This window comes from Salvelinus namaycush, chromosome 2 (genome assembly GCF_016432855.1).
Source record: "Salvelinus namaycush isolate Seneca chromosome 2, SaNama_1.0, whole genome shotgun sequence".
NCBI classification, from domain to species: domain Eukaryota; kingdom Metazoa; phylum Chordata; class Actinopteri; order Salmoniformes; family Salmonidae; genus Salvelinus; species Salvelinus namaycush.
This window is the reverse complement of record NC_052308.1, coordinates 30,181,039-30,199,234: the sequence shown is the minus strand read 5'-3', so window position 1 is coordinate 30,199,234 and position 18,196 is coordinate 30,181,039. Positions and strand designations below refer to the sequence as shown.

General features: G+C 39.0%; 1 protein-coding gene across 2 annotated transcripts in view; it reads right to left on the bottom strand.

Annotated features, from left to right (window-relative positions):
• Nucleotides 1–3,450, bottom strand: part of LOC120061323 (receptor tyrosine-protein kinase erbB-3-like) — a 33,660-nt gene extending 30,210 nt beyond the window's left edge. For both annotated transcript variants that reach the window (XM_039011061.1, XM_039011070.1), the window contains exon 1: nt 2,987–3,450. In XM_039011061.1, the coding sequence (XP_038866989.1) occupies nt 2,987–3,071 (85 nt within the window). In that variant the 5' untranslated portion in view covers nt 3,072–3,450. The remainder of the gene's footprint in view (nt 1–2,986) is intronic.
• Nucleotides 3,451–18,196: the final 14,746 nt, after the last annotated feature.

Genomic DNA, 18,196 nt, shown 5'->3' with positions numbered 1-18,196 from the left:
TGCACTATATAGGGAATAGGGTGCCATAGGGACAGGGCCTAAGTCTAACCAAACACTATACCATTAGAGGTTAGATTCATGATGGGTTGAATTTCTATGTTAAATATACAGGATACGAACATTCCATTCCAGCTTAATAATGGATGTACACTGAGTATACCAAACATTAGGAACACCTTCCTAATATTGAGTTGCACCCCCCTTTTTGCCCTCACAACATCCTCAATTTGTTGGGGCATGGACTCTACAAAGTGTTGAAAGCGTTCCACAGGGATGCTGGCCCCTGTTAACTCCAATGGTTCCCACAGTTGTGTCAAGTTGGCTAGATGCCCTTTGAATGATGGACCATTCTTGATACACATGGGAAACTGTTGAGCGTGAAAAACCTAGCAACTTTGCAGTTCTTGACACATTCAAACCGGTGCGCCTGGCACCTACTGCCATACTGTTTAAAGGAACTTAAATATTTTGTCTTGCCCAATCACCCTCTGAATGGCACACATACACAATCCATGTCTCAATTGTCTCAAGGATTAAAAATCCTTCTTTAACCTGTTTCCTCCCCTTCATCTACACTGATTTAAGTGGATTTAACAAGTGACATCAATAAGGGATCCTAACTTTCACCTGTATTCACCTGGTCAGTCTATGCCATTGAAAGAGCAGGTGTTCTTAATGTTTTGTATACTCAGTGTATAGCGTTTCGCAGCAAAACCCTCATCTAAAATCTTTGGAAATAAACTTTTGAAATATTAACTGTAATGGGTACAACGTTTGGATAAGTATTGTGCAATTACAAAGAAAGACATACAATCTAAGCTATTAATACATATTGAAATCAATGAAATCATAAAAAGTGATTGAGTGCAATTAACTTTGTTCAGCAAACATTCACTGGTTTATGCTGTTCCTCTACAGTGGCCATGCACTGCACTAGTCTGGGAGACCAATATATGAAAATAACCCAGGTTTCCTACCTCTCTATTTCACAGACATGACTCCAACATCTGTAGAATTAAACCTGAAGATCTGGTAAATGGTTTGTTTTTATTAACCAAAAAACAATCCACATCTTACAAAGGTGTGCATGCATCATAATATCATTACGGTATGCCATAATGAATCTTTATCAGAAATCACTCAATCATCAACATTTGAAAACAACATGTATCACATAACAAGAATGATTTGATGCGGATAAATATGCTCCAGTGTCAAATCTTAAAACACACACCACACACACGCGCACACATACACACACACATGCACAAGCACACACTGTACACATACACACACAGTTCCGGGTGAAGAAAAACAAGCTTGAAGAGATTGAGGACAATCCAAGCTTCAGAGATGCCTGAGAAAGGGCTGTGATTGGTAAATTTTTATGGCATGGCTGTTATCGTTATCTCTGACCCCTGATATGAGTTCATGGCACACAGTGCTTTTATAGGGCCTTGTAATCTAGAGCTCTGTGCCACATCTTCAACGGCTAAGAAAACAAACCACTGCCTGACCAGTGCCCATGGTCACATATAGGACAAATAATCAAACAACCAATCAATCAATCAATCAATCAAATTGAAATTATATTTCATTAAATTAAATTTGGATCAATTTTAGGATAGGAGCAAAACTGTCTTCACCCCATAGCTGCAATGTTGGACCAGCTGTCCCTCAATAAATAAAGTGTGAGTTATTTAACTGCTTATAATAATTGGGGCACATGCAGATGCAACTCTGGTCCATTGTGTAATAAACCATTTATGAACTTGTAGTAAATATGATCCATGCATCATTTACCTTCAATGAATTCACTGTTTACCACATATTTACAACATTTGTCAAATTGTTTACCACATATTGATAAGGGGTTATAGATCTCTAGAGAATACATTGAAATAGGTATAGGCCTAGTGTGCTAGCAGATGAAATAAAGTACTGATTTGATGCAGATCAAAATCTACATTAATTATATTTCCTCAGTTGCGTGACATGTATGAGTATATTTACTTCTGCCTATTATCCTTCACTGATGCCAGAGGCTCAGTCTGACTATCAACTGCCTCCTGACCTGTTGTTGACTTTGTTTTCCTCCTGCACTGCACCACCTTATTTACCTAAGGCCAGATGACATCAGTACAGAGCCAAAGTTCAGATTCAAATCACAACACTTCACTCTAACATGGAGGCTATACAATCATACCTGACTCACTATGAATACACCTCACAGATTTGACAAGTTTCCAGGAAGCTTGTTATTAATGAGTAGCTATTTTTTTAAACTCTTGACCATATCATATGGACACTGGGGTTAAAAATGTAAAGAGGTGCAAAGTGAGAAAGACAGAAAGACAAAATAGCCATTTCTAGGGAGGAGCTGTTTTTTGTTAGCAGCTTGCATGGAGAGCGATAACATACAAAAGAAGCACAGAGACAATAGACACAAACACATAGGCACACTCTGTTCTGCAAGTTGGCTGACGCACAGCAAACAGGTTCTGCACATATGAAACTGGTTTTCTCCCTATGGTCAGATTGACAGCACTGATTTAGGTGAGCACAAGAGATGCACCATTGACTCTTTTATGTACACAACTCTGTGGGATTGGTCACTGCTAAAATAAAATAAAAACACTACAGCATGTAGCTTGATTGTAAATTAACACAGTGAGAAAAACATATAGGACATATGGGCACTAGTGCCACTAAACACTGTTGACTCTTTCTTTTGCCTATAACAACATTTCGTAAGCAATGTATATTTTTAGTGTTAAACTTCCTGGGCCTAAAAGTGGGATTATTGACAAAATAATAGGCAACATACTTTGGGCATAAATTAAACTATTTTCCCAAGTACAATTTTTGTGGTTAAAGTCAAATAGAAAACATAATGGCTCATAAAATCGGGGGATTAGGAAATCATTTGAAAGACATTGCAGCCTACTCAATTTGAGGGCGAGCGCAATACAGACACGGAACCTACCTTCTTGGGTTTGAGCGCAGGTAAACTGGAGCCATGTTAACGTGACGCACAGCGCGAGCACCTGCCGGAGACCTGTCATCCTCATTCGGACAGTCGACAAAATGTATCAAACATTACGAGCTCGGAGAGATGTACAATATCGACTAAACTCTACTATTATCTGACTGCTCAGGAATTGTTAGGCTACGAAATCCTTTGAATAAAAGTCCAAATCTACAGGTGAAGTCTTCGAACGTATCCCCTGCTATGTACAGTATCCCAAAGAGAAGAACAGTTAAAGTAAGTCCATTTAAAGTCGACTGAAGAGTCCTCTTGAAATTTTTATGTGAGGCAGAAAGCTACTCAGCAGAGTCCAATTGGTTAATACATTCCTTTAATTGACAGAAAAACGCTAAGAGTATTGACAAAAGTACACGCTATGAATAGGATAAAGGCAAGTGTACATCGGTTTGACACAGAGTTTACAATCGTTCAACCTCTGATGTGTAAAATCATCACTAGTCACTGATTGGACCACATACTGGTCGTTGAACCTATCAGAGGCAGATGCGCCTTCTGTAGGCTACTCTACAACAGTCTGCGTAAATCAAGTCTACAAAGTAGCACTTGCCACAAATTGATTATTATTGAACAATCCTTCGTAGTAAATAAAGCTCATTTTTCATTTGCTTATATTAGGTATATTAGTCATGCTAGTACAGTATGATAAATCAAGATCATTTTTTAATCTGATTTCTGATTTCTGAGATATATTTAGAAATCCCTACATAATTCTATACCTAAATTATTTGAAGAAATAACTTGTAGACAATCTTGAAGCCCTACCAGTAAAATATGATGAACCACACACAATAGACTCAACATCATTTGGGCATCCTGGCTTCTCGCAGGGAGACCTTATCCGGGCTAATGTAAGCCCACCATTGACAAATGGCTGCTTGTTGAGAGTTACATTGCACCGCTGTTCCCCATGAAGGGCTGTATTGTACCTCGGTATCTTGGACTGGTTAATCAGTCTTTCTTTGAAGGGTGCTGGACCAGAGCTATCACAATGACCACATTGTCAACGGATCAAATTGACTTCTGAACCCTTACAAGCGCACGCACAGACGGGCCAAACATTCTTGCATTCTCTTGTCTGCGTCACTGAAACAAAATATCACATTTTATATTAAACGTTTCATTTTGTTTTGTGTTTTTCTCAGTGTGAAAAGTACATCAATATTCGGGCATGAATTCAACTATTCAAATTTGGTATTCTGTGACGGACAGTAGGCTAATGAACTGATGATGTTATCCTAGTAGTGGAACAGGAACTGTAGATGAATAGACTCTTTATAGTTCATACCGTCATCATAGTGGTTATTTAATGAAAAAAATGGTACATGTATTTAGACTTCTCATTCACACACACACACACACACACACACACACACACACACACACACACACACACACACACACACACACACACACACACACACACACACACACACACACACACACACACACACACACACACACACACACACACAAGGGGTACACAGCTCAAATTGAGGCACATTTCTGGTTTGGCAAGACAAAGAACAACATAATCTCCTCTCTTTGACTAGTCACTTGAGCTTTATGCAAACACAGTCTGTCTGAGTGGGTGAGCCAGCTAAACAACTGCTCTACTGAAACTGGCTCTGCCTGTAGCTCCAGTCTGTGTGTGCACGTGTGCGTGTGTGTGTGTCTGAGTCAGTGATTGACCAGACAGGCACTGATTACAGTTTTTCTCAATCACGTGAAAGCATTTTTGGGATCTGTGTTGATACTTATCAATAGCAGAACAGCAATGACCAAATGCTCAAATACATTTATCGAACTTGGGATCATTTTCTTGCTCGAGTTGCGTATCTCAGAACAACCCCTTTTGCGAAACTTTAAATACAAATGTCATCAGTGAACACAAGAAGTGTTTTGTTCACAGAATATTAACAAATTGTTTTCATCTGAAGTGTAATTGTGTTCTAAATCACCCCATCAGTGTCATACAATATAGGGAAAGATCTAGTCAATGAGGACTGTCTAATTTCTAGGATTTTTACAATATTGCGGACATGCAAAGGTGTCATAATCTCCAACATTGTGACTTTCCATTATAGAGCTGCGCTTTGGTGTGGATTGAGGCCTATACATTCATATCAGTTGTTTCTTCAATGTATTCACCTTTCCTTATTTCTATTGTGGATTGTGTTTCTGTATGCCAATGGAAAGTCAACAAAACTATGAGCAAATCAGACAATGTATTTTATATATGGAATTTGATTGTGATGATGCTGTTGAATAAATCCTGCATACCATGTGCACATTTTTTATTAGACTTTTTATCAGGAATACAATTTGATTTGTTTGGAGAAATATGCATAAAAGGAGGCCCATTTCTTGCCCATAATGCTGCACCTTTGCATAGATGTACTTCCACTTTTGATCATCATGATTTAGTGACAGTAAAGAACATGTATTGATCTATTGGAATTGTTAAAAGACAGACTAACTTTCAGTTTTGTGTGCTTGGACTCAAGAGATAAAAATGGTTGTGTTCGTCGTTTTGCAGGCAGTTGTGTTCTTTTTATGAATGTATTTACAATTTTGACGGTATAATATAGTTTTGATGAATTTATTCATGTTTTGAGAAGACACCTACATTTTGAATGTGCATTTACTGTTTTGCAAAAGGCCACAGAGTTCTTGTTGTGTTTTGTCGACAACGTTTTTCCAAGAAATGTACGCGATTGAGAAAACTGTAAAGAACAACACTGAACAAAGTATTTTGGGTTAAATCACCTGCACTTAAGCATGTGACCAATCTAGTTTTAGAATAATAATGATCATTTTAAGACTTTTTTTGTAACTAAACACCAGAAAGACCCCAAATGTTCCTATTTGTGGCATTGCCACATGTATAAATCTACTCTTGTTATGCATTATGCTAAAATAAAAAGTAAACATCTCACTATAGCCAGAGGTTCCATCAGGAAGTTATTCTCAAAGATCTTATCATTTTCCCGAAAAGGACCTCTTGTTTCGTCTTGGTTAACAGTGAGGTATGGGGTCAAATACAATAAACAAAGATGAGACAATTAAAAGCAAGCATGTAGGGGTTGTTTTACAATGTCTTTATGCAGCTAGACAAAAAATGACTTCACATTAGGCCAGGCAATGAAACATTTAAGAGGCAAATGACAATGACATTTTCGTAATGCATTAGCCAGTGAGAGACGTGTGCTGGTGAAGACTGACCTCTTCAGGCCAGCATGAAGAAATAACTTCAGTGATTGTTGTCTGAATCTAGGTTAGATGTAACGGAGCACTCCAGGTATATAGACAACATCGTCTGAAAGTTGATTGTATCTAATGTCACCCCATCTGTCAGAGCCTGTGAGTCAGGTCATACAGAAAACGGATTTATTTTTGACACAGCAGGATTTTCCTTTGTTTTATAACATCACTCTACAGCCTTACAAGGTAGGATGTCCATGACACCCCTGAGACTTGGTCATCATCACAGAACAATTCTTCAATAAGTAATTTACGTTATTTTCCCCATTGATTATCATTATTAATGTTCATTTATGTTCACAGACACAGTCTAAACCATACATTTTTTTAAACTCAAGCACCAAAAATCGACTACCAAAATTGAACCAACCACTCTCTTCAAACACAGGAACCCAAAGGAACACAGAACAGACAACCCTTGCTAACTTATTTTGCACAATGGAATAAAATACAACATTTTCATAGAAGGTATAAAGAAATTGTAGGCTGATTATATAGAAAATTATATTATAGATATTATATTCACATCCTCATACAGATGTAGAATATTAATTTGATCACTCTTTTATTGATGAGAATTTTCCTGCACAGCATGAAATGCAAACTTGTAGTTTATTCAAGGTTTAAAAAGGCTTCTAAAGTTGCTAATTTCCACTTTAACATTTCAGACTTGATTTGCCCTAATGTAAAATGTGTCAACCCCTACAAACATGTACATTAATTATAATCCATATAATAATTCCAATTTCCTGTTGCTGCAGGATTATTTTCCAACTGTAGCAATCTGGCTCTTAATTAAGCTCCGACAGCTGTATGGTTGACAAGCAAACCAATTTGAAACGAAAATTTCTTATAATACTATAAGGCTGAAAAACTCTAATTATTCAACACATGTAACATACTGTAGATGTTGTATGTACAGTGCCTTCAGAAAGTATTCACACCCCTTGACTTTTTCCACAATTTGTTGTATTACAGCCTGGATTAAATGTATGACTGCATAATTCCACTTTGACATTATTGGGTATTGTGTGTAGGCTAGTAACAAAAAAAAAACACAATTTAATCCAGGCTGTAACACAACAAATTGTGGAAAAAGTCAAGGGCTGTGAATACTTTCTAAAGGCACTGTACAGAACAAAAAGATTTAAAAACATGCATCCTGTTTATAACAAGGCACTAAAGTAATACTGCAAAAAATGTGGCAAAATAATTCACTTTTTGTCCATAATACAAAGTGTTATGTTTGGGGCAAATCCAATACAACACATTACTGAGTGCCACCCTCTATATTTTCAAGCATATCGGTGGCTGCATCATGTTATGGTATGCTTGTAATCGTTAAGGACTGGGGAGTATTTCAGGATAAAAAATGTACGGAATGGAGCTAAGTACAGGCAAAGTCCTAGAGGAAAACCTGGTTCAGTCTGCTTTCCAACAGACACTGGGAGATTAAAATGTGAAGCTCATTTATTTTATTCAATTCAGTCTGGTATGAGAACGGTAGCCCCTATCTGCAAAAGCCGGGTGTCTGCGGAAAGCTGAGTATCTTGGCTATTCATCAGTGCCTTCAAAACTTGGTATGACTAACTACCATATATGGACATACAAATTTATAAGGGCAGGCCGAGTTGATTACCTCATTTCAAGATGACTGCTACTTACATTCCGGTTAGCGTTGTGAAGAATAAACAAAATAAACACGGAATACGTTGATACCCACCAAGAACCGGGACTCCACAGATCATGAGGATATCTTATTTGTCTGCCTGTGACCTACCGTTATTGATCACCAGCCCCGAGAGTCAAAATGTTTATTTAATACAACGTTTTCACCAAACAGCAAACATCTTACAGGGTAATCTTCGATTTGCTCTGTGCTATAGCTACATGGGGGGTATCAAATGAATCCTTAGGTTGGTAGGAACAAATATAGCCTATTGCCAATATTATCTGATGATGTATGACTTAATGGAAACATCGAATGTCCACCGAGTGACTATATCTTTGCGCATCAAAAATATGACGTTGCCTGCTTACGCTCAAGGGCATCCATATCCCCTGTATGTCCCCCCACACCAACACAATGTTTCAGAGAGTTTGGTGTTGTAGAAATGTCGTTTTTTAGTGAACAATGACTTTTAGGCACATCCAGTGTGCAAAAAGAGTGCAATTACCACATTCGTACACTTTGGAGAGGTTGAAATCTACTTGAAAATATATGGCAAGACCTAAAAATGCTTGTCTAGCAATGATCAACAACCAATTTGACAGAGGTTGAAGAATTTTGAAAAGAATAATGGGAAAATGTTTCACAATCTCAGTGTGGAAAGCTCTTAGAGACTTACCCAGAAAGATGCACAGTTGTAATCGCTGCCAAAGGTGTTTCTACAAAGTATTGACTCATGGGTGTGAATACTTATGTAAATTAGATATTTCTGTGTTTTATTTTCAATAAATTTGCAATAATGTCTAAAAACATGTTTTCATTTTGTCATTATGGGGTATTGTGTGTAGATGGGTGAATTAAAAAATTATATTTAATCAAGGGGTATGAATACTTCCTGAAGGCACTGTATGTGAATATTGGACTGTTTGGTTTGTTAGGTAGATACAGTGTACTGTATAATAGTGTTAAATATTACAACACTCACCAAAAATACTGTTTTTGACAGTAAACTCTGAGTTTGGCTGGTATCAATTCCATTTATATTGTTATTAGCTTTAGGTGTTAACATACAGTATCTGGCATGTCAAATTGAAGAAAGGACCCCTGAAAAAGAGTAAAGGACTCCTAAAAGAGGACAAATACAAAGATAAATTGTTTCACCCTGCTTATTTTTAAGTAACAAACAATTAATTAAATACATTAAATGAACATCAAATAAAATAGACACCGTCATTAATAAATACATCAACAAGAGTCAAATTCAATTACACTCTGCTATCAACTTGGACCCTTACGTCTTCCCCAGATCCAACTCAACACTGAGACAAAATGAACTCAAGTAAGAGCAACATGATGCAGTTTGACTCCTAACTAGGACAGGCAGGTAGGCAAGCAGTAGCAACTTGTGTTAGTGAGGTGAGGTGTGCACATCTTCATGTAGTAGTGTCTGAGTCGAACTACAGGACATCATTTCCAATACTGACATCACACACCTTACTACTTGGCTAAAATAGACACCCAGCAGTGATGCATCTATTTATCCAGTTATAGCACAATACATTGAGTGTGAGAGAAGCTGCATTTTAACTGTTTGCAATCTAAGCATCCAGCTATCTATTGTGACTATCTATTACACAGAAAGCAGTGCAGTTAGGCCATGCAGTGCTAGCACAATTACGTAGGTTAGAGGAGACCAGTCCATATCCCCATTAAGTACTGTATATTGACCTGATCACAGTGTTAGCATGGGAGGGCATACAACTAACCAGTGGTGTGTATTCAAGGATGCCAGGGGAAGCCAGGCTTCCCCCCAAAAATGACCAAGAAAAAACATACAAAATAATGTATCTTAAATCTCTCTGTGTTTCATAAATGTCCTTCAATTCGCAAGAGGCTGAATGTATCTCACCGGAGAAAGTATCCAAGTGAACAAAACAACGCCCCTCTGTCTCTGTATGTATAGCTCATCTATGCTGTCTGGTCAAAAATAGTATGACATTGTTGCCGCTCGTAGCATTGAGTGCAAGGGAAGCCAGCGAGCATTTGGCCTCCCTTGATAAAAAATATCAATAATAATAGCCAATGAGTGTTGAGCTAAACTGAGTGAGCTCAGCTGTGAATGCTCCTGGCGCACCACAAAAAAAGTGTCAAGGGAAGCCAGTTTGGATTTGGATTCACACCAATAACATCACATTAGAAGCCAAACATCTTTGACAAAAAAAAATATTTGTTGCATTTCATTGTGTCGTTGGACTCCAGAAGCTAGCTAGCTGGCTAAAATCATCTCTTTTCTAAATTAGTTATGGATGGAGATAGGGATTTGGACTTGTGGTTTTACTTAATTCTCTGTACTGGCCAATGATTATAACAATGATTCTAATCCAACCAATAAATTCATACATTGTGCCCCTGGCCTGAGAGGATGGAAGATCAACAGATAGCTAGATGTAGTAACACATTAGGCAAATGTTAATTATCTGGCCTGGTGCATCATTGCCCATGAAAGGAAGTTAGGCTAGCGAGCAAGCATTTTATCCAGGTTTTTTTATTTAAGATTTATTTAACTAGGCAAGTCAGTTAAGAACAAATTCTTATTTACAATGACTGCCTACACCGGCCAAACACGGACTACACTGGGCCAATTGTGTGCCGCCCTATGGGACTCCAAATTATGGCCGGTTGTGATACAGCCTGGATTCAAACCAGGGTGTCTGTAGTGATGCCTCAAGCTCTGAGATGCAGTGCCTTAGACCGCTGCCACTCGGGAGCCCCCCAGATATCCCCCAGATAGCCATAAAAAAAGCCAGACTACGATTTGCAACTGCACATGGGGACAAAGATCGTACTTTTTGGAGAAATGTCCTCTGGTCTGATGAAACAAAAATAGAACTGTTTGGCCATAATGACTATCGTTATGTTTGGAGGAAAAAGGGGGATGCTTGCAAGCCGAAGAACACCATCCCAACCGTGAAGCACGGGGGTGGCAGCATCATGTTGTGAGGGTGCTTTGCTGCAGGAGGGACTGGTGCACTTCACAAAACAGATGGAATCATGAGGAAGGGAAATTATGTGGATATATTGAAGCAACATCTCAAGACATCAGTCAGGAAGTTAAAGCTTGGTCGCAAATGGGTCTTCCAAATGGACAAAGTTGTGGCAAAATGGCTTAAGGACAACAAAGTCAAGGTATTGGAGTGTCCATCAGAAAGCCCTGACCTCATAGAAAATTTGTGGGCAGAACTGAAAAAGCGTGTGCAAGCAAGGAGGCCTACAAACCTGACTCAGTTACACCAGCTCTGTCAGGAGGAATGGGCCAAAATTCATCAAACCTATTGTGGGAAGCTTGTGTAAGGCTACCTAACATGTTTGACCCAAGTTAAACAATTTAAAGGCAATGCTACCAAATACTAATTGAGTGTATGTAAACTTCTGACCCACTGGGAATGTGATGAAAGAAATAAAAGCTGAAATAAATCATTCTACTATTATTCTGACATTTCACATTCTTAAAATAAAGTGGTGATCCTAACTGTCCTAAGACAGGGAATTTTTACTAGGATTAAATGTCAGGAATTGTGAAAAACTGAGTTTAAATGTATTTGGCTAAGGTGTATGTAAACTTCCGATTTCAACTGTAAACAGAGATTATGTATGTATGAGCAGGAAATATTTTGGAAGTGATACCATAAGTAACCACAAGATGGAAAACTCACTTTATTTGTATCATCTGAGTGGGAAAGCACATAAGACACTATTCCCTATAAAAGGGAGGACAATCATATATCCTCAGAGACAGTGGTAAACAAATTGTTTTGTGACCAGCAGTATATAGTTAAAGCAGTGTTTCTTTCCCAAATACATGGTTGTTGAGAGTTAGAATAGTAGAATACACAAGGTGCAATTTCAAAATTTAGTTGCGCATAAGTAATTCCTTTTGTATTTCAGTCACTAACCAGGTTTCCATCCAAACTGTCTCTAACCAGAATAGAAAGAGGAGTGGGAGGCCCCGGTGCACAACTGAGCAAGAGGACAAGTACATTAAAGTGTCTAGTTTGAGAAACAGATGCCTCACAAGTCCCAAAATGGCAGCTTCCTTAAATAGTACCCGCAAAACACCAGTCTCAACGTCAATAGTGAAGAGGCGACTCCGGAATGCTGGCCTTCTAGGCAGAGTTGCAAAGAAAAAGGCATATCTCAGACTGGCCAATAAAAAGAAAAGATTAAGATGGGCAAAAGAACACAGACACTGGACAGAGGAACTCTGCCTAGAAGGCCTGCATTCCGGAGTCGCATCTTCACTGTTGATGTTGAGACTGATGTTTTGCGGGTACTATTTAATGAAGCTGCCAGTTCATTACCAGTCAATTTTGGACACACTTTTTTTTGGTGACTTTTTTTGAATATTTTCTACGTTGTAGAATAATAGAAGACATCAACACTACGAAATAACACATATGGAATCATTTAGTAAACAAAAAAAGTGTTAAACAAATCAAAATATAATTTATATTTTATATTATAGAGATTCTTAAAAGTTTCCACCCTTTGCCTTGATGACAGCTTGATGAGGCCTACAAACCTGACTCAGTTACACCAGCTCTGTCAGGAGGAATGGACCAAAATTCACCAAACTTATTGTGGGAAGCTTGTGGAAGGCTACCCAAAACGTTTGACCCAAGTTAAACAATTTAAAGGCAATGCTACCAAATACTAATTGAGCGTATGTAAACTTCTGACCCACTGGGAATGTGATGAAAGAAATAAAAGCTGAAAGAAATCATTCTCTCTACTATTATTCTGACATTTCACGTTCTTAAAATATAGTGGTGATCCTTACTGACTTAAGACAGGGAATTTTTACTAGGATTAAATGTCAGGAATTGTGATAAACTAGGAGACAGGAGACAGAATGTTCATTATGGCCAAACAATAATATTTTTATTTCATCAGACCAGAGGACATTTCTCCAAAAAGTATGATCTTTGTCCCCATGTGCAGTTACAAACCGTAGTCAGGCTTTTTTTTTCATGGCAGTTTTTGAGCAGTGGCTTCTTCTTTGCTGAGTGCCCTTTCAGGACTCGTTTTACTGTGGATATTGATACTTTTGTACCTGTTTCTTCCAGCATCTTCACAAGGTCCTTTGCTGTTGTTCTGGGATTGATTTGCACTTTTCGCACCAATGTACATTCATCTCTAGGAGACAGACCGCATCTCCTTCCTGAGCGGTGTGACGGCTACGTGGTCCCATGGTGTATATACTTGCGTACTATTGTTTGTACAGATGAACGTGGTACCTTAAGGTGTTTGGAAATTGCTCCCAAGGATGAACCAGACTTGGAGGTCAACAGTTTTTTTTCTGATGTCTTGGCTGATTTCTTTTGATTTTCCCAGGATGTTAAGCAAAGCTGCACTGAGTTTGAAGGTAGGCCTTGAAATACATCCACAGGTACACCTCCAATTGACTCAAATGATGTCAATTAGCCTATCAGAAGCTTCTAAAGCCATGACATAATTTTCTGGAATTTTCCAAGCTGTTTAAAGGCACAGTCAACTTAGTGTATGTAAACTTCTGACCCACTGGAATTGTGATACAGTGAGTTAATCTGTCTGTAAACAATTGTTGGAAAAATGACTTGTGTCATGCACAAAGTAGATGTCCTAACCGACTTGCCAAAACTATAGTTTGTTTAACAAGAAATTTGTGGAGTGGTTGAAAAACAAGTTTTAATGACTCCAATCTAAGTGTATGTAAATGTATGACTTCAACTGTGTATATATATACTTGTTAAACAAACTATAGTACACATATATATATACACACATACATACAGTACCAGTCAAAAGTTTGGACACACCTACTCATTCAAGGGTTTTTCTTTCGTTAAAAATGTATTTGTGGAATTTCTATCCTTCTTAATGCGTTTGAGCCAATCAGTTGTGTTGTGACAAGATATACAGAAGATAGCCCTATTTTGTAAAAAAACAAGTCCATATTATGGCAAGAACAGCTCAAAAAAAGCAAAGCGAAATGACAGTCCATCATAACTTTAATACATGAAGGTCAGCCAATCCGGAAAATGTCAAGAACTTTTAAAGTTTCTTCAAATTCAGTCGCAAAAACCATCAAGCGCTATGGTGAAACGGACTCTCATGAGAACCGCCACAGGAAAGGAAGACCTAGAGTTACCTCTGCTGCAGAGGATAAGTTCATTAGAGTTAACTACACCTCAGATTGCAGCCCAAATATGGGGAAGATGGGCGACACCTGGAGGGGGGTGGAGACAAGCACAAAGACAGGTGAAACAGATCAGGTTGTGACAACATCATCTATTCAGAGGAGACTGCATGAATCAGGCCTTCATGCTCGAATTGCGACAAAGAAACCACTATTAAAGGACACCAATAAGAATAAGAGACTTGCTTGGGCAAAGAAACACGAGCAATGGACATCAGACCGGTGGAAATTTGAGTCCAAATTTGAGATTTTTGGTTCCAACCGCTGTGTCTTTGTGAGACGCAGAGTAGGTGAACGGATGATCTCTGCATGTGTGGTTCCCACCGTGAAGCATGGAGGAGGAGGTGTGATGGTGTGGGGGTGCTTTGCTGATGACACTGTCGCTGATTTATTTAGAATTCAAGGCACACTTAACCAGCATGGCTACCACAGCATTCTGCAGGGATATGTCATCCCATCTGGTTTGCGCTTAGTGGGACTGTCATTTGTTTTTCAACAGGACAATGACCCAAAACACACCTCCAGGCTGTGTAAGGACTATTTGACCAAGGAGAGTGATGGAGAGCTGCATCAGATAACTTGGCCTCCACAATCGCCCGACCTCAACCCAATTTGGGATGAGTTGGACCGCAGAGTGAAGGTAAAGCAGCCAACAAGTGCTCAGCATATGTGGGAACTCCTTCAAGACAGTTGGCAAAGCATTCCTCACGAAGCTGGTTGATAGAATGCCAAGCATGTGCAAAGCTGTTAGTAAGGCAAAGAGTGGCTACTTTGAAGAATCCAAAATTTTAAATACATTTGTATTTGTTTCACATTTCTTTTGGTTACTACATGATTCCATATGTGTTATTTCATAGTTTTGATGTCTTCACTATTATTCTATAGTAAAAATAAATAAATAGTAAAAATAAATAAAAACCCTTTTGACTGGTACTGTGTGCATTTATGATGGCAATGTTGAGCATCCCCCAAAACACATCCTTCCACCATTTTCTGCCTGTGCGGCCAACATTGTAATAGCTCCTCAGTTGGTCCAGATGGTCAAACCTGCCAATTTTCTTGTTGTAATCCATTACAAGCTTTGGAACAGATATACTGTAAGTTCCTACCTCTTTTAAAAACAACTCCAAAAGACACACTCCACAGAAACGTAGGCTCCCCTCTCGGGTGTGCTCTCCCTTTTCCCTTCCCTCCTCCTTTCCCTCTGCTTCGTCCTCTTCTCCCTCTCCCTCCTCCTTTCCATGTTCCTTTTCCTCTCTTCCTCCACTCTCCTCTCACGCTACACCTCCCTCCTTGCTCCACATCTCTATCCCTCCAACTCTAACTCCTCTTCCTCCCTGCCTTTTGCTGCTGAGCCCTGACTCTCAACATCACTTCCCTCATTTTCACTGACACAGAGTAACAGAGGGATAAACAAATAGTATACAATTGTGGTCAGGAACATAATCTCTCCCTCTCACACTATTTCTCTCTTCCTTTCTTTTTCTAAACCATACATACTCTCTTCTTAAGGGGTTTCCATAATAAATTGTGTGATACAGTTACACGCCTACCATTCTCCCCACACACTCTTTCTCTCTCTGTGTGTCTCTCTCTCTCTCTTCCATTCAACTCGTGCTTTCTTGCCTGACAGACTAACTACAGAGTTCACCAAAGTTAGCTGATTAGTTATGAAGCTGGGACAGTTTCCAAATGAATTGGATCGGTAGAAACTGGACAAAACAAGCAACTTGTTAGCAGGCTATGTAAATCTGGCTATGTAAATCCAACTCATCATATGAGCTCCGCTGCACGGGCATCTACTGAGCTGTCAAATAATAGGAAAACGAGGCAATATATAGCTTATGAATATGTGCACCTAGCAAAGATGACAAACCATAACCTACGCCCAACAGATAAAAAAAGAATTGCTCTAGTCTTCATTTCGGTGGCTAGTTAGCTGGTTGTCTGTATAGCTAGCTAATGAAAGTGACAGCTGAGGTTGACGCTAATTTGCTACAACACACAAATTTTCTTGCCTGACAGACTAACTAGTTAGCTAGCTATAGCAAGCAGCTTGAGCCATTTCCATACGAATTACATCGGTAGAAACAAGACAAAACAACCAACTACACTGAACAAAAATATAAACGCAACATGTAAAGTGTTGGTCCCATGTTTCATGAGCTGAAATAAAAGATCCCAGAAATGTTCCATATGCACAAAAAGCTTATTTTTCTCACATTTTGTGTACAAATGTGTTTCCCTGTTAGTGAGCATTTCTCCTTTGCCAAGATAATCCATTACATATCAAGAAGCTGATTAAACAGCATGATTATTACACAGGTGCACCTTGTGCTGGCGACAATAAAAGGCCACTCTAAAACAGGCAGTTTTGTCACACAACACAATGCCGTAGATGTTTTGAGTTTTGAGGGAGCATGCAATTGGCATGCTGACTGCAGAAATGTACACCAGAGCTGTTGCCAGAAAATGAAATGTTAATTTCTCTACCATAAGGTTGTTTAAGAGAATTTGGCAGTACGTCCAACCAGCTTCACAATCGCAGACCACGTGTATGACATTGTGTGGGCGAGCGGGTTTGCTGATGTCAATGTTGTGAACAGTGGTATGGGCAGACATAAGCTACGGACAGCGAACACAACTGAATTTTATTGATGGCAATTTGAATGCACAAGAATACAGTGACGAGATCCTGAGGCCCATTTTTTTTAAGGTATCTGTGACCAACAGATGCATACCTGTATTCCCAGTTATTTGAATTCCATAGATTAGTGCCCAATGAATTTACTTCAATTGACTGATTTCCTCATATGAATTGGAACTCAGTAAAATCAAGGAAATTGTTGCATGTTGCATTTTTATATTTTTATTCAGTATAGTTAACTGACTTAATACAGCTAAACCCTGCAATTATTTCCATGAGACAGAGAGCAATCAATCGAGCTCCACCGCTGATGTGCTCGCCTGTACCAACCAAGTTATCATGACATGACTTGCTAATATGAGAGCTATTCCCCAACTTTCACAGCATCAAACAACATCAACAACGTCAAACATATATCTGCTGTTTACTTATTTCACTCACCTCGACATCTTCGCTTTTCAAAGTGCAAGGACGAGTCCGAATCAGTATCACCAATCAACATACAGTACCAATCAAAAGTTTGGATAGACCTCCTCATTCAAGTTTTTTTTTACATTGTAAAATAATAGTGAAGACATCAAAACTATAAAATAACACATTTGGAATCATGTATTCACCAAAAAAGTGTTAAACAAATCAAAATATATGTAATATTTTTGATTCTTCAAAGTAGCCACCCTTTGCCTTGCTGACAGTTCTGCACATGCTTGGCATTGTATCAACCAGCTTCGTGAGGAATGCTTTGCCAACAGTCTTGAAGGAGTTCCCACATATGCTGAGCACTTGTTGGCTGCTTTTCCTTCACTCTGCGGTCCAACTCATCCCAATCCATCTCAATTGGGTTGAGGTCCGGTGATTGTGGAGGCCAGGTCATCTGATGCAGCACTCAATCACTCTCCTTGGTCAAATAGTCCTTACACAGCCTGGAGGTGTGTTTTGGGTCATTGTCCTGTTGAAAAACAAATGATAGTCCCACTAAGGGAAATACAGGTAGGATGGTGTATCGCTGCAGAATGTTGTAGTAGCCATGCTGGTGAAGTGTGCCTAGAATTCTAAATAAATCCCGACAGTGTCACCAGCAAAGTACCGCCACACCATCACATCTCCTCCTCCATGCTTCACGGTGGGAACCACACATGCAGAGATCATCCGTTCACCAACTCTGCGTCTCACAAAGACATGGCGATTGGAACCAAAAATCTCACATTTGGTCTCATCAGACCAAAGGACAGATTTCCACAGGTCTAATGTCCATTGCTCGTGTTTCTTGGCCCAAGCAAGTCTCTTCTTCTTTTTGGTGTCCTTTAATAGTGGTTTCTTTGCAGCAATTCGACC